At 36.3% G+C, this 23065-nt stretch overlaps 2 protein-coding genes across 3 annotated transcripts in view; one reads left to right on the top strand and one right to left on the bottom strand.

The window, feature by feature from the left end:
• The window catches only part of PKIB (cAMP-dependent protein kinase inhibitor beta), a 248067-nt gene extending 238771 nt beyond the window's left edge, over positions 1-9296 (bottom strand). For both annotated transcript variants that reach the window (XM_025381400.1, XM_025381403.1), the window contains exons 1-2: positions 9173-9296; positions 3255-3343 (exon numbers count right to left, since the gene is read on the bottom strand). The gene's annotated coding sequence lies outside the window, so the exon portion shown is untranslated. The remainder of the gene's footprint in view (positions 1-3254; positions 3344-9172) is intronic.
• Positions 9297-9307: 11 nt separating this feature from the next.
• SERINC1 (serine incorporator 1) overlaps positions 9308-23065 on the top strand; it is a 28051-nt gene continuing 14293 nt past the window's right edge. The window contains exons 1-2 of the mRNA XM_025381399.1: positions 9308-9513; positions 22220-22381. Coding sequence (XP_025237184.1) covers positions 9475-9513; positions 22220-22381 — 201 coding nt within the window. The 5' untranslated portion in view covers positions 9308-9474. The remainder of the gene's footprint in view (positions 9514-22219; positions 22382-23065) is intronic.

The raw sequence follows: 23065 nt of genomic DNA, 5'->3' as shown, positions 1-23065 counted from the left end.
CACACACCGGGGCCTATCATGGGGAGGGGGGCGGGGGGAGGGATTGCATTGGGAGTTATACCTGATGTAAATGACGAGTTGATGGGTGCAGCACACCAACAAGGCACAAGTATACATATGTAACAAACCTGCACGTTATGCACATGTACCCTACAACTTACAGTATAATAATAATAAATAAATTAAAAAAAAAAAAATTAAAAAAAAAAAAAAAAACCTAAAGTTACCTCTTCCTCATTTTAATGCTAAAATAATTCATACCCAAGGGTGGAGATTTTAAATGCTAATGTTACATGCAATGTATGGAGAAGTATGTTGAGCTACTGTGCAAGCACTAGAGAAAACTGTCCTATATATGCCCTAATATAACCTTTCCCTATGAAAAGAGTCTATAAAATTAACCCACACACTACCCTCAGGCAACAGCCAACTCCTTTTTTCTTTCTCAGTGCTAGCTCCCTTGTGTACAAGCTGGAATAAAATTAAACTTACCTTTGCTGCTGTGTTCTGTGATGTCTTTTGATTTCAATATTGCGAGATTACAAAAACCCTGGGTGTTGATAACCTAATTAGCATATTTTTGACACAGTTAACTACAGGTAAAATAGGAAGCCAAAGCAATATTAAAAAAAAAATTGAACTAATTTCAGACTTCAGAAAAGTTGCAAACGCTATACAAAAATTTTCTATGTATCTTTCACCTTTATTCACCAAATATTAAAATTTTATCTTGTTTACACAATGTGTGTGTATGTACACACATACAAAACAGTGTATGTGTATGTACACACACACACACACAAAATGTGTATGTACACACATACAAAACATGTTTTGTAAACCATTTGAGAAAAAATTTCCAACATGATCCTATTTACTCCTATATACTTCAATGTACATTTCCAAAAATACAACACTTTTCTACATAACCACATTATAACAATCAAAAACAGAAAATCAGTTTTGATATGATACTGCTTTGTAATTCACAAGCCCCATTCAAATTTTGCTAATTGTCTAAATAATGTTCTTTACAGCAATAACAGTAATTATTTATTATCATTGTTATTTCTGCTCCAGTATCTAATCCATGATTACATGTGGCATTTAGTTGTCAAGTCTCTGGTCTCCTTTAATCTGGGCAGTTTCTTAGTCCATTTCTTTCATGACCTAGATATTTTGAAAAGTACAAGCCATTTATGTTGCATAATGTCCTTTAATTTGGGTTTGTCTGATGTTTCTTCATGATTTATTCCCGTTTATAGGTTTTTGGCAAAAATGTCTCAGGAGTGATAGTGCTCACTCCTCAGTGTATTACATTAGAAGACACATGAAACCTATTTGTTCTATTACTGGTGATGTTAAAACTTTGATCTTTTGGATAAGGTGTCTGTCAGGTTTTCCACTGAAAAGCTTTTTTAAATTTTTTGTGGGATTTTCTATACACTTACATAATCATGGGCTTGATTTGATGCAAGGAGTTTGACTAAGTGATATCTTAAGATTTACTCAATTTAACTTCATTTTATGATATTTCTATATTAAGTTCTTTAAAAAGAACACCAAAAGATTATTTTTATATGTCAGATTTTGTGGTGTGTACAATATCACTTTACAATCAACACACATGCATGTCTATGATTAGTAACGATGTGGATTTTAGTATCATTGTGAAAATGAAAGCGTGCCTACTAAGCTTTAGAGAGTAACCTTTACATTTAACAGAAAAATATCTGTACTGTAAGAAATGGAGATGAACACTACAACCCACTAAAAATTGTTTGAAAAAAATTCTTAGAAATATAAGGCATAGCCATCAAATAGATCAAAGGGAAGAGATAGAAATGGAGTAAATACTCTGGGCATATAAATAGAACATGACATTTTTCTAGGATCACTATTACTACATTTTCAAAAAATTTATTCCCTTTGGAGTAAGTAAATAACTTGAATAGAAAAAGGTACATGAAGCATTATTTAATGGGATGTTTTACATTATTTTTCATATTAAGTTTTCAGATTCTGGTTTTGTTATATAATTAAGAGCACATCTCCATTTGGACCAGCACATTTCAAATGTCCAATAGTCCCTGTATTGGACAATGCAGGTCTATAAGCTGAAGGAGAAAGTTGAGAAAATTATCCAGGTGATACAAGCTAAACAAGCAAGCAATCATATTTTTCTTTGTATAAGTTATTTAGATATTTCAGATAAAGTGAAGAAGAATGGTGCATTCCAGCCCAGATACTATGCTTTTCTCGTGGTCTTCACAACCCACTGACCAGGAGATTCCCTCCGGTGCCTATGCCACCAGGGCCCTGGGTTTCAAGTACAAAACTGGGTGGCTGTTTGGACAGACACTGAGCTAGCTGCAGGAGTTTTTTTGTTTTTTTGTTTGTTTGTTTTTTGTTTTTTCTTACTCCAGATTTTAAGCATGTCTCTAAAACACTTTCTCCTATTGGCATTTAATCCATGGTTGTATTCGTATAAAGATCCAATGGGAAAGTTCATTATTTTGGACTCCATTTGTATGTGAAAGCTACTTCTTAAAGCATAATTCCCCCTGCCACATATTATGTTAAGTGACTCTAATTATGTTTTTCCTCTTACTAAAGACTACCATTTGGAATTGCTGAACAATGTGCAGTGTCCAGCCATGCCCATATCAAAGCATACCATGGAATTGAACTATGGAGTACCCTCCCATGGCATCTAAACTGCTGGATGAGTATTGCGGAGAAGTGGAAATGTGCCTAGCATTTGTATAAATGATGCTGGGAGTGCTCTCTCCATGGCAGAGAAAATAGGTAGAGAGAATTCTGCTCTCAGCTCTACAACCACTGAGATGATTTTAAAAACTGGAGGATTCCTAGAAAGACTGGATTCTGCTGCAAAATACAAGTCAGGCCAATTGAGGCAGAAAATTTCCTTCAGGAGATGTCGATAAAAAAAATTGGCCTGTGGTTGGTTCATACATAAGCTTCTTCTGACATTACATCTTTAAAAAGATAGGACTTTTCTGGAGAAAAGGGACAGACCCATGAGCAAGAATGGAAACTAGTGGAAGCCAGCCTTCGCTATAACAGGACTCTGAATGAGAGCCTGGGAAAAATAATACAACAAATGATACAGCCACATGCTACCAAACAGCTAAGTCTAGGATTTCTGCAGGTGATGCAAAGCAGGTTACGGAATATGAAGACCTTAATACCAGAAAATATTAGGAAGCTTTATGGAGAAATTAAGACCTTACCAGTGACTTACCAGGTTGGCTCTGAAGGGGTGTCCATACTTTGTTGTAATCGCTTTTGAAGTTAAAGCAAATCTTCAATGGGGTAAAAACTGTAAGGAAAAAGTACCCGAAGTTCTTGATCATTCAGCGGAAAGAGCTTTAGGTATGAATTTGCCAAGTGTTATATGCAGTAATGGACAATACAGTCAGTGGAGTGAGGTGTAGAGAATTGGGTAAGAATAAAAACACTGTCTGAAGTCGCTTGAGATCAGGCCACTTAAAATGTCAGGGCCTCTGGATATCATTCTATTTTTACAATTAATTCTGGAGAAAAGAAAGCAGCCAAGGCCATAGAAACTTGGGTGAATAAAAAAGAAATCAGGATAAATTGGCTAAAACAACATCATGGAGTATTTGGATTATTGGAAAATAAAGTCAAATCTGGCAAATTTCATACATATAGTATAGTACTTTGATAGCCTAAATGATTATCAGAATATGACATTTATCCTTCTTACAAATCTCTCCTATTTGATTTTTATAGAAGAAATCAATTTAGGTTCAATACCTAAAGCAAATGCACAGCCTTAAAACCACTTTATCTAAAATATCTAAATAACTTATACAGAGAAAAATATGATTGCTTGCTTGTTTAGCTTGTATCACTTGGATAATTGCCTCAACTTTCTCCTTCAGCTTATAGACCTGCATTTGAAATGTGCTGGTCCAAATGGAGATGTGCTCTTAATTATATAACACAACCAGATTCTGAAGACTTAGTATGAAAAATAATGTACAACATCCCATTAATAATTTTTATATTAATGTTGTTGAAATATTTTGGATATACTGAGTGTAATTAAATGCATCTTTAAAATTAATTTCATCTGTTTCTTTTAATACAGCTACAAAAATTTTAAATTACAAATGTGACTCACATTTCATTTCTATTGGAAGGTGCTGATTTAGACATTGCCTTAATAACACATTTAATAAGAACTCAAAAATCTGATGAGTGCCAAATAGAAGTAGTTGATTTCTTTCTGTAGCACAATAAATAACGTTTTGGGTGAATGAATGTAAAGAATTTCTTCAGTATATACTTTCATTATATTTTATCAAGGTCAATACATCTGCCTTTGAGAAGTGAAATGTTTTAGAAATGCCATTAACAATTTTTCAAGAAGTCATTCCCTTCTCAATGATTATAAAACAGTACATTCAATATTAGACACATATTTGAATTCGCTATCCACTTTATTATTTACACAATGAATATTTCCTTTTTTCCTGAATTTATGTATGTTCTGACTGAAATAAACATATTTTTGTAGACATCTATTTCACTGGTATAAACATATCTCCTAGTTATGGAATTACAGACTTAGATTTCAGCAAAAGAAGAAAATCAGTGTGGAAAGAAAGTTCACTTGCTATTTTAACATTAAGACCATAACTGAAGAGAGTTTTTATACATTTGACACTATATCTTAGTTTTTGAGTTATTTTCCAAAAGTATCAATGTCTGTCTTAACAAATAAAAGCATGTCTTTAATCAGAATTTGGTCTCTTCCAATTCTAAGTTTATACTGACCCCTATGGGTTACTGTGTCCTAATCTATTTTTGGCTTACCCTTTCAGAATATCTGGTGAAATACTTAAACATGTTTACATTTAAGATATAATTAATTTAGGGTGAAAGCCATAAAATACTTTTTATAATTTTGTTCTTCTTGGATTATATAACAAACTATGCACAAATTTTATTCATCCTTTAACTATTGTGGAGGGCCAAGATGTTTCAGTCCTCATTACATTTAGTGTTGATGTACTAAGGACAAGAGAACTAAGCAGTATAATTTCTAATTTCCAGAAAAATATGACCTGATTATTTTTCCTTAAAATCTGTTACACTTTCACAATATTTCAGAGATATAGATCATTTATTAGGATAAAAATTAAAGTTTATACAGAGATTTGTGTAAAGGCAGGAAGGATTATGGGACCAAAGATGAGTCTATTTTAGTCAACCTTGATGGAGACACACTGATTCTAGGTTACACTGGGAATTTTTAATGTGACATACAGGATTCTAAACCATATCCTTATGGATTGATTATTTACTTTTACTTTTTTTTTTAAATTTTTCTAAGACAGAGTCTCACTGTTACCAAGGCTGGAGAGCAGTGGCGCGATCTCGGCTTACTGCAACCTCTGCCTCCCAGGTTCGAGCGATTCTCCTGCCTCAGCCTCCTGAGTAGCTGGGACTACAGGCGCAAGCCACCACGTCCAGCTAATTTTTGTATTTTTAGTAGAGATGGGGTTTCACAGTGTTGGCCAGGCTGCTCGCAAACTCTTGACCTCAGGTGATCCACCCATCTCGGGCTCCCAAAGTGCTGGGATTACAGGCGTGAGCCACGACGCCTGGCCTATTTTAACTTTTATAGAGATGAAGTCTCACTATGTTGCCTAGGTTGGTCTCTAACCCCTGTGATCAAGCTATCCTCCTGCTTCAGTCTCCGGAGTGTTGGAATTAAGATGTGAGTCACTGCACCCAGCATAACCTTATGGATTTCAACAGGAATTACAAGAGGTGGTGAAAGGTTATAGACATTTATTTTCCTTTATGCTGAAGATGTGGTTTTATTACCATGCTGGTGAATTCTGAAAATAAAATTATTATTTTTAGTATTCTCTCAAAAATTGAATGTGCCAGGCATTTTGGCACGTGCCTGAAATCCCAGCTAGTCAGGAGGCTGAGGCTTCAGTGAGCTAAGATCAGGCCACTGCACTCCAGAGAGAGGTTGCAGGATAATCGCTTGAACTTGGGAGGTGGAGGTTGCAGTGAGCCGAGATCAGGCCACTGAACTCAAGCCTGGGCAATAGAGCAAGCCTATGTCTCAAAACAATAACAACAAACCGAAATGACTGATAATTGACAAATCTATATTTGAGAGTAACTTACATAAACCTAAATTTTGTACCTAAATCATTCTGAAATTACATTGGTTAATATTGATTTTTGTGAATCCATTATTGAAATTTTTACTATGACTAGGATAAGCCTGGTAATCCTGCTTTACATTTTTCTCAGGGTACAATAATCACAACTATAGTTTATCTGGGAGATTCTTTATTTACCCATATGTGAGAATGAACCTGGACTATCTTCTAAGGAAAACCTTAAGCCTGACTATAGTACTCCATAGTTCTCCCAGCCCATTTCTGTGCATGTCTATTCTGACAAGTATTTTGGTCTTTCTCTTGAATTTCCTTAAGAGACTATTAATTTTACATACCATTTATTTGAATGTTAAAGTTTATGTCTTGTCCTTAATTGATAACACAGAGCATTCATGCTCTGATTCTTGACAGAGAACATAACCTTCAGCTCTCTGATGCCACATATGGAACAAAGGTTTAATCATGAGAAAAGATATTCTAGGAAGGCTACCAGAAGGCTATGAAGTCCATCCTTCCCTCCATCAGTATTTCTTAAACTATATTTCACAGAATAACTACAATGCATATTAATACATGTTTCATCAGAAAAAAAAAAGATTTTTTAAGGTCAAGTTTAGAAAACATTAGGAGTGAAGGAATTCAACATGCTAATATGCAACATCAGTCACAAGAGAATATAACAGGCAGTACTATCCAAGCTTATCTGAAAACTTTTTCCAGCATGTCTACTTAGTAACATTCTCAAAAAAAATCAGCATTCCAATTTTTTTTGTTTTTTTTTTGGCATACTGGCCCTTAATCAAGTCAGAGAACTGAGTTATTAGATAGCATGGCTTTTTTTGTTTGTTTGTTTGTTTTGAGACAGAGTTTTGCTCTTGTCGCCTAAGCCGGAATGCAGTGGCACGATCTCAGCTCACCGCAACCTCTGCCTCCTGGGTTCAAGCGATTCTCCAGCCTCAGTCTCCCAAGTAGTTGGGATTACAGAGGTGTGCCACCGTGCCTTGCTAATTTTGTATTTTTAGTAGGAACAGGTTTTCGCCACGTTGGCCAGGCTGGTCTGGAACTCCTGACCTCAGGTGATCTGCCTGCCTTGGCCTCCCAACATGCTAAGATTACAGGTGTGAGCCACCATGCTTGGCTAGATAGAATGTTTTTTACTAATGTACTTACTTAGACTAATTTGTATTTTGGCATTGTATGTTATATGTGTGCTGCAGGAAGTCGCCTGGAGAAATGGGTGCTCCTACTAATAGCTGGTATACATTGAGAAAACTGCTTTGAGCTGTGTTTGGGTTGATATTTGAAAAAGTCATCATTTCAATTTTCTTTCATAGTTGGCAAAGAGTAAAACAAGACTGATGTCGAAGACTTTTCTAATGAATAAAACAGTTTATAATTTATATACTGTCGTGTCTAATTAATGTTGTATATATAACAACTTAAGTGAGCAAATTCCACTCCACATAGCCTACAGGTTAAATAAAAGTAATTTTTTTTTTTAATGTATTTCAAGGCCAAGTGTTACATTCCAGAAAGATTAACAAGGACTTTTGTATTTAACTCTGGATATCTCAGGTGAAAAAACTCTATTGAATAGTGCAAGAACTTACGAATATCTCAGAAACCCTCTTGAACGTAGCAAGAGACAAGAACCTGCACTAATTTAAATTTTAAAAGACCCATTCTCCATTTGTCTAATCAACATATTCAACCTTAAAGTTACTTGCATATAAGTCTTTTTTGTCTCCTTCTCTGATACTTTGAAAAGTTTAAGGACTTGAGATAATAGGATTCTTTTCTCCCATAAATAACATATTACTTTAAGTTTAGCATAATTAAAAATATTGTTAGGTTTGTAATATCCATTTCCACAAATTTTTTTTTTTTTTTTTTTTTTTTTTTTTTGAGACAGAGTCTCACTCTGTGGCCCAGGCTGGAGGGCAGTGGACCAATCTCGGCTCACTGCAACTCAACCTCTGCCTCCCGGGTTCAAGCAATTGTCCTGCCTCGCCTCCTGAGTAGATGGGATCACACGCGCGTGCCACCATGCCCAGCTAATTTTTTGTAGTTTTAGTAGAGATGGGGTTTCACCATGCTGGCCAGGCTGGTCTTGAACTCCTGACCTTGTGACCCGCCCACCTTGGCCTCCCAAAGTTCTGGGATTACAGGCATTTCCACAATTCTTTAAACCTTATGGATGCTCTATTATAATACTTTAAGAGTGGTCTACAAAACCACTGATAAGGCAAAGAAGAATAAGGCAAGATTGTCCCTTAGTGGTTACAATAATTAGGAATAGGGATTCTGACATTCTTCCAGATTCTTAGGTGTTTACCACACCTCGACCCATGCCATTTTTGTAGATTTTACATCACTTTCTTATTATTAGTTATAGGAATGACTATTTCAAGTTTGAGCTGTTTCCCAGAATATTTTCAAAAACCAGTAACTCTAAAAAAACCTGGAACTTTTATAGGAATGCATTCCCTGCAGATGTGCATCATCACCTAATACGCAAGGGTTCCACATGCCTCAACAGCTCATGACATTCGAAACCAATGTATGAGTTTGATAATTAGTATGTCTTATCTAATTAAAAATAATTTTAATGTGCAAATTTTTTGTAACATCTTAACAGCACAAGAAATTAAAATATAAGTCAATAGCAAACAGAAATGATACAGAGAAACTGAAGCACATAGATGAATGATAAATATCCCAATAAAACTTGTTCCAGGCAGCGGGCTGCAGGAATACGTTGTGAACATAAGCGCAAAACAGGATGCAAAAGTGGGAAAAATAGAAAATAAGTGGAGTTAGGACGGACAAACACTAAGAAAGAGGAAGCAATCCCCTAAAAAGCAGAGAGGCTCCTCAGATGAAGGAGGGCAAAACGTCAACCACCACCTCAGCTCTGTTGTGTACTAATGCCCAAATTCAAGTTAATGGTAGGTAAAGGTTGGTTTTGCTCGCACCGTTTTCTTAATTTGGCAAACTACCGTCAGATCCACACTAGCCTTAAGTTTCCAGCCAGCAGTCCTTGGGAAATTTTCCAGGAAGGAGGACAGCCGGGCCATCTAGTGACGCGCACGCGCAATCTCAGCGCTGCCCGCTCCGTGTCTTATCCCACCCTGGCCTGGAAGGAAGTGACGCGAGGCTGAGGGGCGGGTTGAGCTCTCTGCCGGAAGTGTCTCGCAAATAGTAAATAATCTCGGAAAGGCGAGAAAGGCGCTGTCTCCATCTTGTCTGTATCCGCTGCTCTTGTGACGTTGTGGAGATGGGGAGCGTCCTGGGGCTGTGCTCCATGGCGAGCTGGGTAAGGTGCTTTTTGCGGCCTCTGGGTGGTAGTGGGAGAGACTAAAGAGAAGGCGACCCGAGCCGGGGTTGGGTGAGCCCGGCGGGAATGTGGTGCCCCACCCAACAGGGAGTGCCCTCTCTGTCCCCGTTTTCTTCTCGTCTCCTCTCGTCACTCAGAGTTCGCTTCAGAGCTTTGAGTCTTGCGAAGAACTGATCACTGGCCGTAAGGTGTAGTGGCGATGGGAAGATGACCCAAATTGAGGAAGAGAAGTAGAATAGCACCCCTCCCCCACCCCTGCTTGGTGAGCGCTGTCTCCCATTTTTTCAGGCCCCTTTTCATGGTTTTGTTTGTATCTGCCTAAGCCATCTCTACAAAGGTCTTTGCTCCTTTCCTTCTGTGGGGTACCCACTCTGTTGTCATCTCTTTCCCGGCGACCTCAGACTGCCGCACTGTCGTTCATGGATTCATGTCGCCCTCTTTGTTCTGTGGCGCAGATTATGATTAAAAAGTGCTTGTCGTCATTTGGGACCGCCTGGCGGTAATGTTAATGTAGTAATATTGTTTTTGAAACAAGTAGTCATAGCTCTGCCATGACTGTTTGAAGTGTCAATTTCAAATTTCAGCTTAAAATTGAAATTTCAGATGACACGCACATGTTTTGTGCCTAAAGACCAAATTGTCATTAGGCACAAGGCATGCGTGTGTCATCTGAAATTTCATGCTTAATTCGCTGTACATTACATTTTCATTAAAGGATTGTTAGAGTAAAACTATTTTCAGTATAGTGGCAAGACTTTGGTCCCTGTGGCATAAATTTATTTCAGTTTATTTAAAATAATCTCTGCCCCCTCTAAAATAGTAGGCAAAACATTGGCAGTGCAGTTAATAAAAGATATTTGTAATTTTAGGCGAGGTATTTGGATTCAAATCACTTTTCTTTAGTCTGGAATTTCTTAATTCTGTTTCTAACAATTGCTTTTCTGACTTCCCAAATAATTCCGTTATATATACTCTTTTCAAAAAGGTTTTCATATGTCTTGAACTAAAAATGTTGAATTTTAATGAAATAATGATGTGGAGATTATTACTCCAGCCAGTCTGTTCTCTTGATTACATGATATTTCTTCTTGCACGGAAACCTGGAATATTTTCTCTCAAGATATTAGAGAGTTTAATTATTGACTTTCATACAAAGGCATATTTAGTGTAATAAACAGTTTTGAAAGCTGATAATTGATTATCATGTAAGATTGTTTTCATCGGTTTTTATTGGAAGATGTTACGCAGTTTAATTTGTAATGTCGTATCTTGCCCACTTCTGAAGTAGGCATGCTGTAGTTTTTTTTGTATATAATAGAGATTTAAAAGATGAGATACATGTTTTCCGTTTTACAATATAGATCGCCACCTTTATTGATTAGAAGAATGTCCGTGATAAAATTGACACTACCTTTTAGTTTCTGTGTTAATAGCGAAGTAAATTAAAAAGGTAGCAGCAGTGAGGCAGTTTTTTAGAGACGAGGGTCTCAGTGTGTTGGCCGGGCTGAAGTGCAGGGGATAGTCGTAGTGAACTGCAGCTTGGAACTCCTGGGCTCAAGTCTTAGTACCTCAGCCTCCCAGGTAGCTGGGACTACAGGCAGGTGCTACTGTGCCCGGTTTGGAATTTATTTTATTGTTTGCAGTTTCAGTAATCTTTTTCCCTTTTCTTCTTGTGCCTCTGTCTCTATTCATTAATTGTTTGATTTTAGTGCAGGCCGATAGTCATTGAAGGGAACCATCTCTTCCACATTCTTAACAGTTAATGTGCTCATTTACTTAGAGGTTTTGATGAAATTAAAATTTATTCAACTTTTCCAAAGTAACATTCAGGGCCTGCCGCGGTGACTCACGTCTGAAATCCCAGCACTTTGGGAGGATGAGGTGGATGGATCACTTGATGTCCGGAGTTGGAAACTAGTCTGGTCAATATGGTGAAACCCCATCTCTACTAAAAATACAAAAAAATTAGCTGGGCGTGGTGGCACATGCCTGTAGTCCCAGCTACTCGGGAGTCTGAGGCAGGAGAATTGCTTGCACCGGGAGACAGAGGTTGCAGTGAGCCGAGATCATGCCACTGCACTCTAGCCTGGGCAACAGAGCAAGACTCCGTCTCAGAAAACAAAACAAAACAAAACAAAACAAAAAAACCCAAAAATTAGCCGGTTGTGGTGGCGCACAACTGTAATCCCAGCTACTCCGGTGGCTGAGGCAGGAGAATCGCTTAAGCCCAGGAGGCACAGGCTGCAGTGAGCCAAGATGGCGCCACTTCTCTGCAGCCTGGGCGGCAGAGTGAGACACTGTGTCCAAAACGAAACAAAACAAAAAACAGACCAAAAAAAAAAGTAAGATTCAAATCATTAAATTAGATCAGGTAAGCCAGAATTAAAAACAAACCAGCCTCATTCGTTGTTAGTACAAGTTTCTGCAGGCTTAATCAAATTTAGTAAGATTTTTCCTTATTTGTAAAATAATTGTAGAAAATGGCTAAACTAAAAAGAGATAAATTATGTGTAATAGCACTGAGCAGAAATTGGAGTGTTAAACTGTTCACTTTTTGTTTGCAGCTGAGAGGCCTAGAATTAGATTGATTATAATCCTTGGTTCATGGCAGTATAATTTTTTATTCATGCATGGTGGTTTCTTTTTTCGATTGGTAATTACTTCAAACATTATAAACATCATACCAACTAATCCTATAACTACAACATTACCAATCACTAATACCTACTTACATGCTTTTCCCCATCCCAGTCTCAACATTGATATTAGTGAGTAGACAGAATTGATTTTTTTTTGAATGACTGAACCTTATATACAATACGTATCAAGATATTTAATGTAGTTAAGTCATTAAGAACTAGTGATTACTAAGTGCGTATTTTTTGCCAACCTCTCCTAAATTTTTGTTAATACAGTGACTTGTTTTATAAAAATAATTTATAGTTGCTATGAATGGTCAAGCAATGCAGAGTAGAAGTTAAATAAAAATGTCCCCTCAAAATCTTCCTTCTCTCACAATGCATGGGTGCATTGTGTATTTGTATACACGTGGGTGGATGAATAGACAAAAGTACATTCTTAGGAATGGCAACATTTTAGACATTTTTAAGCAAAGCATTGAAATTAATTTTTCTTGAATTTAACAAAAGAAAAAAAGTAATTCTTGAATGTTAACATTTGTCAGAAGAGTTTCCTAAAAAGATTCCTCTAAGGAGATGTTTCTATAGCAGTGATTCTCAACTGGACACAGTTTGGCTCCCCAGTGGGCATTTGGCAATATCTGCAGACATTTTTCATTGTCACAACCTGGGGTGAGGGGTGCCACTAGCATCTAGTTAGTTGGTAGAGGACAGGGATGCTGCTAAATCTACAATGTATAGGATAGCCCCCAACAACAAATAATTATTCAGCCCAAAATATCAATAATACCATGGTTAAGAAAGCCTGTTTTAAGTTTAAGAAAAACATTGTATAAAACATTGAAGTTGGAGTAAATTTTTAAGGACATTTTAATTTTAGATTCACTTCTCTGAAAAGTGGAATAAATCAATATTCACCCATTCCCCTAGTTCCCAGGGTTAATTAATTGTATGATTTTCAAATTTTTTAATTCATAATTCTGTATGTACATATTTCTCTGTGTGCTTAAGAAAAATACTACCAGTCCCATTTCCACCCTTTGGAGACAGTATTTCTTTTGGTACTTATTGCCACATTTCTAATTAACATACATATAGTGTATTCTTGATTTTATTTGTTTGTTTTAGACACTGTCTTCTAACTATGGAAGATGAAGATTTAGCAATCATCCCTTGATTTCAGCTGGCCCTCATCCCTACCCCCACCAAAATCACATACACTCATTGATGTCCCCATAGCTTTCCATAATACTAAATAATTATGGTAAATGAACATTATTGTGACTATTTATATAAGTTTATATCTGTAAAGCTATAGTAAGCACTTAAATATTAGTTCTTTATTTGTGTAATGCTCTTCATAGGTCAGCCTTGTAACAAATATACAAAGACTTTTCCTTTCATGCACAAAATTTTGTGTTCATTGGTTTACTTTCTTTTCTTTTCTTTTTTTGACAGAATCTTGCTCCGTTGCCCAGGCTGGAGTGCAGTGGTGCAAGCTCACTGCGACTTTGGCCTTCCGGGTTCAAGGGATTCGCTTGCCTTAGCCTCCTGAGTAGCTGGTATTACAGGCATATGCCACCACACCCAGCTAATTTTTGTATTTTAGTAGAGATGAGATTTTGCCATATTGGCCAGGCTGGTCTCATAACTCCTGGCCTCAAGTGATCCACCTGCCTTGGCCTCCCAAAGTGCTGGGATTATAGGTGTGAACCACTGTGCCCAGCCTATTTTCAGTGTGTTTAAATTATTTGACCTCAGACTTTTCCCCAGCTGTATGCATCTCTTAGATACATGTCATGATTGATCGAACCTTGGAGGTTATCTCTCCCAGAATCATCTGACCTGCTCTAGTCTCTAGTCACTGTTTTCATCCTGGATCTCACTTTATCCTCAAATGAGGATGTACATTTCCTCTCTCTTAGGTTGAAACCCTTTTTTTCTTCATTGCTTGTTTTCTTGTGGTTGACGACCATGTTTTGGTGTAGTGCTCCTTGACAGAAGCACATAGGAGGTACACTTTGGTCATAGAATTCTATATTGGAAGTCATTTTCCCTCAGAATTTTGATGCTCCTTTGTAGACTTGCAGTGTTGTTGCTGGGTATTCTGAAGTCATTTTAGAAACTTTTTCTGTATGACCTCTCCATCCTTCTCTTCTCCACCAGTTAATTACATTTCTTGAGTTATTTAATTTTCTCACCTGTATTTTCTACATTGTTTTTCTGTTATTCAGATAATGTGCTTCCTGGACTGAAACTCGATGTTTCTTCCTTTCTGCTTTCCATCTCATTGGCTTTTTGCACTGCTTTCTGAGAAACTTCCTTGATTGTTTTCAGAACTTCATTGAATTTTGTTTTTTAGGTTTTTTTATTGACTGACTGGACTTCTGTTGAATTTTTAAACCTCTGCTATAGGGGCGGTGTGCTCACGCCTATAATCTTAGCACTTTGGGAGGCCAAGGTAGGCAGATCAGTTGAGCTCAGGAGTTGGAGACCAGGCTTGGCAACATGGCAAAACCCTATCTCTACAAAAAATACAAAAAAATTAGCCAGTCGTGGGGGTGTGTGCTTGTGGTCCCAGCTACACCCAGCACATCTGTGATCCCAGCTTCTGTGGAGGCTGAGGTGGGGGGATCACCTAAACCCAGGGAGATTGAGGCTGCAGTGAGCTGTAATCATGTCACTGCACTTTAGTAAAGGCTGCCCTCCAGCCTGGGCAACAGAGTGAGACTGTCTCAAAAAACAACAACAAAAACCTCTGCTATAACATTTTTAATTACCAGAGGTTTGTTTTGTTCTCTGTTTCACGAAGTCTTGCTTTGTCGCCCAGGATGGAGCGTAGTGGCGTGATCTTGGCTCACTGAAACTTCTACCTCCCAAATCCAAACAATTCTTAAGCCTCAGCCTTCTGAGTAACTGGGACTACAGGCACGCACCACCATGCCTGGGTAATTTTTGTATTTTTAGTAGAGACTGTTTCACCGTGTTGGCCAGGCTGATCTTGAACTTCTGACCTCAAGTGATCTGTCAGGCTCAGCCTCCCAAAGTGCTGGGATTACAGATGTGAGCCACCATTCCTGGCCTCTGTTCCATTTTTATAGCATCCTGTGTTTGTTTCATGGAAGCAATCTTTCTCCCTTTTTAAAAAAATCTTTATTTTTATCTTTACGATGTATGCTATACTATATAATTAATATACTTTGTAAGTATATTAGAAATATTAGATTTTTTATGCTTTTATGTTTGAATATAATTTCTTTTCAAGTTTCTCCTATCCACTCCACCCACTTTCATTGATCTTAGTGTTTTCCTCAGTATTCAGTGGTCAGTAGCTATTTGTTCATATTTAGGAGTGGGACACTCAAGAGCTTGGTGTAGGACTTGTCAGTTGCGACTACAGTGAAGTGATCTGGCTGAACCAGTTTGTTGTGGAAGCCTGATGCAGATATTTATCTAGGGCTATTGATAGATCCAGGGTACACTTCCAGTCTCTAACCTGAGGAATATACTTGCATTGTGGAAGGCAAGTGAGGGAAAGAATGATGAGGTTCTTCACATTCAGTACATAAAATTTGATTTAATTTTATATTTTTAGTATGGAACCCCTTTTGTCAACTCCTCTTGGTGTTCCCCTGTCAAACCTCATGTTTTATCCTTTTCAGTTGGTTAGTGCAAGAAATGGAATGAAATCTGGGAGTCTTAACTACTCTTTGAAAAGACATTCAACCAATCATCTATTTTTACTCTACCCTTAGTACCGCTTACAGAGACTCCTGGTGCCACCAGTTCCTGAACTATTTGGGTATTCCGCCGAATGAATTGTGTTGCTTGTTAACTTTTTCCTTTGATAACTTAGAATTCAGCTTTCTCTGTTAAGGCTGTTACTACCTTGTACTTTCTACTTTCCGGATTTGTTCTCCTAGTTCTTTTTGACTTTTATATTTTATTACTTATTTTTTAAAGAAAAAAAAAAAACCCGAACTTTTATTTTTTATTTGATTGGGATTTCTACAGGGAACATAGGTAAATTAATATATTCAGTCTGCCATCTTTAACCAGAAACACTTTGTACTATCATTTTTATGTCGCTATTATGTTGTACCATAGAAACGTTGACTGGGGACATTCTATGTTTTAATAAGCCGTCCAGGTAATTCTGGTAGTTGTTACAGTTTGAGAACCAGTGCTCTAAACTTAAGTGGATGCAAAGCTCTCTACCAGTCCTTGGCTTACCATTGCTTTGCTCTAATTTTTTATTTTAATGTCATCTCCTAATTGACCACATTTTGTCATCAGTAGATTTTTCAAAAAGGATTTATGGGTGCCGGTATCTTTGGTTTTTGAAAGTGTCTGCTAAATTCTTGAGAGACATATAGTATACGAATTTCCTTCAGAACTTTGTAGTTATTTCTGTATTGTATTCTGTCTCATATCAGCCTGGTTTCCACACCCTCCCAAAACAACTCTGCACATGCATAGGTGATTTGTTTCTTCTGCCTGAGTAACTGAAGAGTTTTTCTTTATTTTAGAAATTAAATAACCAGATAAGTCTGAGTTTAAATCTTTTATCACTTTTTTTCCTCTTCTCAAAAAGTAGTGTGCTCTTTTGATTCACAGATTATTTTTCCATCTAAGGAATTTTTCTTATATTAGATCTGTGAATATCCTTTAATTCATTTATTTAGGGTATTCTCTATTTTAAGGACTTTTTTTAGTTAAAGTATAATTTTTATACAGTAGAATTTACTCTTTGTAATATACAGTTCCATGAGTTTTGACAAGTGCTTCTAGTCATGTAACCATTTTGGAACATTGATCATCCTAAAAAATTGCACTGTCCTGTCCTTGGCAACCCCTATTTTCTGTCTTTAGGATTTTGCCTTTCTAGAGTGTCATATTAATGGAATCCTACAATATATAGTTTTTGAGTCTGGCTTCTTATTACTTAGCACATAATTCATCTGAGTTTCATTCTCCATATGTTTTTATTGTTAGTATTGTTTTTGTTTGGATATACCACAATTTATCCATTCACCGTTTGAGGAGCCTTTCTAGGTTTTGATGATTACAAATAAAGTAGCTATAAGCATTCCCATAAAGGTTTTTTTGTGTGTGATTATAAGGTCTTATTTCACTTGAATAAATATCTGAGTGTGGATTTGCTTATTCATATAGTAAGTGCATGTTTGACTTAAAAATAAGAAACAAACTGGTTTCCATAATGGTTGTACCATTTTTCATTCTCACCACCAAAGTAAGAGAGTTCTAGTTACTCTGCATTCTTGTCAGTAGTTGGTATCATCAGTTTATTTCCTTTTAGCCGTTCTAATATGCATGTAGTAGTATCTCTGATTTTAATGTACGTTTCCCTAATAATGATATTGAGCACTTTTTCTTTGCTTATTTGCTGTCTATATGCCTTTGATTAAAGTATCTGTTTAAATATTTTGCCCATTTTTTAATTGAGTTCTATGTTTTCTTATTACTGAGTTTTTAGAGTTCCTTTTATATTCTGGATGCCAATGGTTTATCACATACCTCACTTGCAAATATTTTCAAATTTATGGCTTGCTTTTTCATTCTCAGCAGTGTGTTTTAAAGAGCAAAAGTTCTTAATTTTAATGAAGCCCAATTCATTTGTTTTTCTATTGTGAGTCCTTTTTTTTATATGGTATCCAGGAAATCTTAATTTTCGTATATGGTTTGATTATGGCTTAAGGTTAACTTTTTAAAAAATATATGAATATCCAGTTATTTCAGTACCATTTATTAAAAAGATTATCCTTTCCATAGTGAATTGCTTTGGTATCTTTGTCAAAAATCCTTTGATCATATTTGCATCAGTCTATTTCTGAACTTCATTGTGTTCTGCTTACTGTGTCCACCCTTTTCCCTGTATCATTCTAATTACTGTCACTTTAATGCTAGTCTTGAAATCAGGTAGTGTGTCTTTTAACTTTGCTCTTTTTTCAGACTTGTTTGAGCTATTCTAGTGTTTTTGCCTCTTCAGCTAGTTTATTTCTGTAAATCTGATATTGGGATTGTGATTGGAAATAGACTGAATCTATAGATAAGTTTGGAAAGACCTGATATCTTGAAAATAATTGTCTTCCAATCCATGAACTCTGTATATTTTGCCATTCATTTAGGTCTTTGATTTCTTTCACCAATGTTTTGTGGTTTTCATTATTTGAGATGTTTTCTGTTTTGTTAGATTTATAACTATTTTCTTTTTGTTTTCAGTTGTTACTAATATGTAGAAACATGATTGATTTGTGTACATTGACTTTTTATCATGTGACCTTGAAGAGTTAGTTGTAGTTGCATTTTTGTAGGTTCTTTGTGGGGTATTTTTGTTGTTGTTGTTTTTTGTTTGTTTGTTTTATTTTGTTATCATCCAGACTCAAGTGCAGTGGCACTATCATAGCTTACTATGTCCTTGAACTCCTAGGCTTAAATGGTCGTCCTGCCTCAGCTTCCCAAATTGCTGGGATTATGGGTGTGAGCCATGGTTCATGGCCCTCTTTGGGATTTTCTATGTAGACAGTTGTGCTACATGTGAAGGGGGCAGTTTCGCGTCTTCCATTCCAATTTTTATATTTAGTTTTTTTCTTACCTCGTTATATTGGCTGGAACCTCCAGTGTGAAGTTGAATTCAAATGGAGAGGTATTTTGCCTTGTTTGATATCTTACGGGGAAAGCATTCAGACTTCCATCATCAATTATGGATGAGAGCTATAGATATTTGTAAATGCCATTTATCAAATTAAGGATGTTATCTTCTGCTCCTTGTTAACAGTTTATATCATGAATCGGTATTTAATTTTGTCAAATGGTTTTTTGAGATGACCATGTTTTTTCTTTAGTCTGTTTTTACCGTCGAGTTCATTGGTTGATTTTTAAAAGTGCAACCAACCTTGCTTTTCCAGGCTAAACTCTACCTGGTCACAATATGTTACCCTTTTTATATACTTTCATATTGTTGTTTTTGACTTGCTAAAATATCATTAAGAAGTTTTTGTTTATGTTTATGAGGGATATTTGTCTATTATTTTCTTATGATATCTTTGGATTTAGTCTCAGTAATTCTGGCCCATTTTTTTAAATAAGAAGAATGTATCTATTTACTGTTTCTTTTCTTCTTTTGTATGCAAATCCAAATTTCTGTCTGGTATAATTTTCTTTCTTGGAGGATTTCCTTCAACATCTCTGGCAGTTTAAGTCTGCTTGTTTGGATTATTTTGTCTTTTCTATTCCTGAAAATGGTCTTTATTTCACCTTAATTTTTGGAAGATATTTTCACTGAGTACAAAATTCTGTTTATATATTTTTTCTTTCAGTACTAATTTTAGGCTTGAACCGTTTCTTACTAGAAGTGTGATTTATTTCTTTGTTCCTCAGTTTATAATGTACATTTTATTTTTCTGCCTACTTTTAAGATTTTTCTGATTATTACTTTTTTAAAGTAATTTGATTATGATGTGACTTGGTGTGGTTTTCATGTTTATTTTGCTAGGGCTTTGTTGAGTTTCCTGGATCTGTGAATTAATAGTTTTCATAAAATTGGAAAAATTTTGGCAGTTACTTCCTCAAAAGCACCCTTGTATCTGTTCCCTCCAGTTCACTTCTCTCCAATTGAAGTTCATCTCTAATTTCACTTATATTAGGCTATTTAAAGTTGTCTCACGATATTCCGATCTTCTTATTTTTATTTCTTTTTCATTTTGGATCATTTAGTTTCTTATGTCTTTAGGTTCATTATTAATCTTTTCTTCTGTCTTTTCGATATTTAGGGGGCTTATTTTGTCATCTGGAGAAGTACGATAGGGTCTTAATTTTAAATTATCTTGCATGTCTGTCCGTAACATGATCAAGTTTTCCTCTACCTCCTTGAGCATGTGAAATAATACACTTACAATAATACTACAGTGCCCTATTTATAAATGATCTCAGTTATCTGTATCATTTCCAGGTTGATATTGACTGATTGATCCTCATTATAGGTTGTATTTTTCTGTTTTTTGCCTGCCTGCTAATTTTTTGTTAGCTGTCCAGTGTAAATTTTTCCTTGATCAGTGCTGGATATACTTTTATTAAAAAAATATATATATATTATTGGGCTTTTATCTTTGACTTGGGTGATTTTACTTAGAGACAGTGTGATCTTTTTATTTGCCTTTAGGTTTCGTTAAGTGCAACTAGTGCAGCCTTCAGTTTGATGGCTGATTTTTCTCCAGTATTAATTGCCTTCTGATATCTCTACCCAATGCCTCATGGATTACAAAGTTTTTCACCTCTGGGTGGTAAAATTCCCAGACCCTACCTGCAGTGGACGTTCTCCCCAGGCAGAAATAAGGGCCAGTTGACAGGGCAAGGTGGGCCACGCCTGCAATCTCAGCACTTTGGGAGGCCAAGGTAGGCGATCACCTGAGGTCAGAAGTTTGAGACCAGCCTGGCCAACATGGTGAAACCCTGTCTCTACTAAAAATACAAAAATTAGCTGGGTGTGGTGGTGTACGCCTGCAATCCCAGCTACTCAGGAGGCTGAGGCAGGAGAATCCCATGAACCCGGGGTGAGGCGGGGAAGGTTGCAGTGACCGGCGATCGCACTACTGCACTCCAGCCTAGGCGACAGAAGGAGACTCTGTCAATCGATCAATTGGTAAAATAAGGGCCAGTCATAGGGCTCACATTGTCTCCTCTTAGAAATTACTGCTTGACATTGCCCGTTGTTCATTGTCTGAAAAACTTGTTTTTTCCATTGTTTAAGTCAAGAGGATGAGTCTGGTCATGGTTTCTCCATCTTGACCTGAATTTATAGTGATTATCCCAAGCCTTTTTTCATCAGTAATTTTTATTTTTACCTATGTCTGTTTTGTTTCTTGATAGTTATTAGTTAAGTCTGTTTTTCCCCTTCTCATTTCTTTAGCCCTTTGATTCCCACTTTCCATTGTGTTCTGTTCTTATTTCATTTTTAAGGTCTCCTTTTTTTAAAAAAAATTTTTTTTGTTATTTTCTTATAGCTCAAATGAAATACTGGTAGAGAATTTCCTTACTGGATTATATTTATTTCAGACTGAATTCTCCATATGCCTTATATTTTCTTCATTCCTTTTTCTGAGGGGAGATGTTTATGTTTAATTTTTGCTAAAGTATATTTACATAGTTGCCATGACATTTATTTCTGTCTTGTGGACGTTTAATATAAAGCAGCTTTATTCTTACCTTATATTGGTTGGTGTAGTGCTCTAGCTTCTACAACTTCCCTTACTGTGGTATCTAAGACTGTTTTCCCCTAGAGTTGTAATTCTAGGCCTGGAAGATCTGGTTCATCCACCTTCTAGAAGTCTGACATCTCAGCCCAGGTTATGGTATTATGAGAATATTTACTCTGTGGCTTTCTTAGATACTGGTAAATACTCTGTACCAGTGTTCCTCTCTCCTGGACAGGAAGATATTCTGTTCCCTTGGGAGCATGCTGCTAGTTTAGTGTGGTGGTCACTGGAGAAAGTTAGCTAGCCCCAGTTGTATTATTATCCTTTTTGGCTCACTCTAGTTGTAGTTTTCATTATTATCACTATCACCAGGTCAAAAGAAGGAAAACATATCAATTCACTTTTTTTTTCCTCCCTGGATGTATTTGAGAATCCTCAGAATTTTGTGTATTCTTCAGTCTAGTATCTGGGGGCTAAAGGGCAGGCGCTGGAGGTGGTGGGTTTAGCAGCTGTGCTACTCATGTATATTCCATTTCTTTTCTTATTTAAACTTTGGTTACTACTGATGATTTTTTCCCCCTTTTTGTTTTAGCTGATTTGTTCATTTTACTTGTCATAGAGTCCAAGGGCTTTTTTGTCTTTACTCCTTCTTAGAAGTTGCTAAGTTTTGTGGTATATAATTTATATGAACCAAATACCTTATGTCCCTTGATGTAATTACTTTTAGTCTTTTTTCTTTTTTGGATAGAATGTCAATTTTCATTGTATCATTTTAAGATCTACTGATTTACTGGCTTTTAATAATATTTTTAATAATATTCTTTTTCCCAGATACCATGTTTGTGTGGAAGTGCCCCGTGTTTGCTATGCCGATGCTGTCCTAGTGGAAACAACTCCACTGTAACTAGACTGATCTATGCACTTTTCTTACTTGTTGGAGTATGTGTAGCTTGTGTAATGTTGATACCAGGAATGGAAGAACAACTGAATAAGGTTAGTTTCATTTCTTATTTATTGATTAACTGAGGCTATAGGGTATATATGTATATGAATAAAACTGATTCAGGGATGTTGTAAACAGAATAATATAGAATATGACAGTATGTAATCCTAGTTGTAGTTCATAATCTTTTAGGAAAAACAAAGATAATATACGTTAGCTTGTTAAGTTCTTTGATGGTGGTACAGGAAATGTACTGTGGTAATACACAGAAGTATAATTTTAATCAGGTGTCAGAATCTCAGTGGGTCATGGAAAAAAGGATATTCTAAGAATGGTTAGAACTTTCATATACAGAGATTGAAAAATAGAAAGCATAATGAGTATAAAAGAGCTTTTTGAGCAAAGTATCTGTACTTTAGGAAGATTAATCTTACAATTAATAAAGTATAAAAGTCAAGCAGTTAAATATGGAGGCTGTTGCAGTGGTATAATCAAGAAGAGAATAGAGGACCTGAAGTAAGATTTTCTGGATGTAAAATTGACTGAACCTGGCATTGAAATATTGGCAGTGAGGGAATCATAAATAACAACCAGGTTCTGATCCTAGAAAACTGGGAGGAAAGTGTTGCTATTAACCCAGAAACAAAAATTTTTAGAGAGAGTCAGGTTGTGGAAGGAGATGGGGAACATGTAATAAATTTAGCTTCTAACATGTTGACTTGGTGGTATTGTAT

The sequence above is a fragment of the Theropithecus gelada genome, chromosome 4, assembly GCF_003255815.1.
Source record: "Theropithecus gelada isolate Dixy chromosome 4, Tgel_1.0, whole genome shotgun sequence".
In the NCBI taxonomy this organism is placed as follows: domain Eukaryota; kingdom Metazoa; phylum Chordata; class Mammalia; order Primates; family Cercopithecidae; genus Theropithecus; species Theropithecus gelada.
Note: the sequence above shows the minus strand (reverse complement) of the source record. Positions and strands in the feature narration are given on the sequence as shown.